General features: G+C 35.5%; 1 protein-coding gene across 1 annotated transcript; it reads left to right on the forward strand.

Moving 5' to 3' along the window:
* Positions 1-200: 200 nt before the first annotated feature.
* On the forward strand, positions 201-890 carry LOC145805406 (protein FAR1-RELATED SEQUENCE 5-like). Its single transcript, XM_082900536.1, has one exon. The coding sequence runs from the start codon at positions 201-203 to the stop codon at positions 888-890; it is 690 nt and encodes a 229-aa protein (XP_082756662.1).
* Positions 891-2,873: the final 1,983 nt, after the last annotated feature.

Below are 2,873 nucleotides of genomic sequence, written 5' to 3' on the forward strand. Positions count from 1 at the left end.
ATATGGAGGTGAAGGATAAGGGGATGAAGAGTGTTTTATCCAAATTTATGTACGACATTGAGGATGAGGATGATTTTATGTTAAAATTTGAGGAAATGCTTGACAAGTATGAAGTGTGAGATAATCATTGGTTGAAGTTAACATTTGGGGTTAAGGAAAAATAGGGTTGGCCATATGTTAGAAATGCATAGGGTGCGGGTATGAGTAGCACCCAACTTAGTGAATCCTTTAATGCATTCTTGAAGGATTTCATTCAGTCTGATCATAACTTAATGCAATTTTTCATGCATTTTGATCGAGTTCTTTGTGAGAAGAGGTACAAAGAGTTACAAGCCGAATATGCTCTATGCCAAAAGTTGCCAAGGGTGAATATTAAAGTGAAGATTATGGAACAAGCTGCAGATGTTTACACAAATAAAATTTATGAAGAATTTCAAGATGAGTATGTCAAGTCCCTTGAAGTAAACATTGAAGAAAATGAAATTTGTGGTGAGAGTATCATTTATACGGTTCTTGATAGTGATGATGTAAAGGTGAGGAAAGTAAGAGTGGAGTGTGATGGTTCACTCACTTGCAATTGTAGAAAGTTTGAAATGAAAGGCATTTTGTGTAGTCATTGTTTGAAGATCCTTAGAGAGACCCTCAAATTCAAAGAGATTCCTTCCCAATATATTCTCAAGAGATGGACTAAAAAAGCAAGAGCTGAAAATGTGAAAGATAGGTGTGGGCATGATATTAAGGTTGATGTAAGATTGCATCAAAATTCACACTTTAGATCATTGATGGCAATTTTCAGAGTAGTAGCGTGTAGAACTTCCGAAAGTGAGGAAACATATAACTTGACGGTAGAGAAAGCGGATGACTTAATTGCAAACATTGAAAGCATGTAAAGCGCAAAATTCAATATGCCTTTTTCAGATACTATTGAACTAGAAAGCCCTCCCGACACATGCCTCGAAAGCTTTGAAGTGGATGGTGGAGCGGATACAAATGTAGTTCAAGCAAAATGACTCAAACGAAGAGAGTGCACTAGCAAGAGACAAAGGCAGACAAAAGAAGGTTTGGAGCTTACGTTGGCAAAAGAAAAATAAAACAAGTTCACATAATGTTTCTCAAACTCCCATATCTGTTGCGCTTCAACCTAGTTCACATAATGCTTCTCAAACTCCCATGTCTGTTGCTCCTCAACCTAGTTCACATAATGCTTCTCAAACTCTCATGTCTGTTGCTCCTAAACCTCCTCCCTTATTTTCGCCGAGTGCTCCTGAACCACCTCCCTTGTTTTCGCCGAGTATTCCTCAATCAGCTCCTTTATTTTCAATAAGTGCTCCTCAACTTCCTTCATTCTCAACATGTGTTCCTCAAGTTAATGCTTCATCTTCTCAATTTATGTATCCCGCCTATGATGTAAGTTAGTTTAATAAAAAAATTTATTATGTCTATTTGTAAATATTTTGTACCATTTTAAATTTATATGTGTTTGTTATTGTTGCAGCCAAGTTTTCTTTGTCACAATATGCCTTTTTCAATGCCATCGATGTATTCCGTCCATGGAAGCTATCAAGCCTTGCTTAACAATGCAAGAGGTTATGACTCGCAAGCCTCAAATAGTCCTTCATGTAGTCAAGTAATTTATTTTTCGCCTTTCCTCTTTTATTTTGCCATTCATTCATTTAAAGTTCCATTTTATTTTATGGTTCCTTTTATATATTTGTTTTCTTTTTTAGGTACTATATGGGCGTGGTCGTGGGCGTGGCCAGGGGCATGGGAATGTGGATCACACGTCAATATTGTAGCGTTAATTTTTTTTGTTGGATATGTAATATTGAAGACTTGGCAGATTTTGGTACTGAAATTTGTGTTGATATGTTGCTGAAATATGTGCTGAAATGGTGCTAAAATTTGTGTTGATATGTTGCTAAAATTTGGTTGAAATGGTGCTCAAATTTATGCTAATATGTTGCTGAAATTTGGTTGAAATGGTGCTGAAATTTGTGCTGATATGTTTGTGAAATTTGTGCTGATATGTTGCTGAAATATGTGCTGAAATGGTGCTCAAATTTGTACTGATATGTTGCTGAAATTTGTGTTGATATGTTGCCGAAATATGTGCGGAAATGGTGCTCAAATTTGTGCTGATATGTTGCTGAAATTTGGTTGAAATGATGCTCAAATTTGTGCTGATATGTTGCTGAAATTTGTGCTGATATGTTGCTGAAATATGTGCTGAAATGGTGTTCAAATTTGTGCTGATATGTTGCTGAAATTTGGTTTAAATGGTGCTCAAATTTTGTTGAAATGGTGCTCAAAGTTGTGCTAATAATTGTGCTGAAATGGTGCTTAAATTTGTGCTGAAATAGTGCTCAAATTTGGTTGACATGGTGCTCAAATTGTTACATGTGTTCTAGAGGAAGGATTATTTCACCATTCACCAATGACAGATTGATTGATTCCCCCCCCCCCCTAAATCAACTCAGACCAACTTTGTTGAAAAAAACTATACCCCTAATCAGTCATGAGAACATTGTAAATTTACCTATTTGATTTCTTTCTACACTCGTCAAATGTATTGAATTTAATTTTTTTTTTAAATGTACTCGACTAGGGAAGTGGTGTTGTGATGTCATTAAGGTTTCTTGTTCTTCTCATTTCATCACCAAATAAAGAGAACACTAATAAGTTCTTTCCAGTACATTTCTATTCCTTCAATCCCAGCATACAAAAACCACCTCATAGAACAACAAATGCATAACTAATCCCCAAATGATGAGGATTTTACATAAACTAAAAGCACAAAAAACAGTAACATACCATACCAACAATCCAAACCAATAATCCAAACAAACAAACAAAGTCAACAACCAACTTAATTT

The sequence above is a fragment of the Camellia sinensis genome, chromosome 13 (assembly GCF_055761805.1).
Source record: "Camellia sinensis isolate YWXY chromosome 13, ASM5576180v1, whole genome shotgun sequence".
In the NCBI taxonomy this organism is placed as follows: domain Eukaryota; kingdom Viridiplantae; phylum Streptophyta; class Magnoliopsida; order Ericales; family Theaceae; genus Camellia; species Camellia sinensis.

Excerpts from the sequence above, each read along its gene's own strand:
- LOC145805406 (XM_082900536.1), top strand. The coding sequence starts at position 201 with ATGAGTAGCACCCAACTTAGTGAATCCTTTAATGCATTCTTGAAGGAT.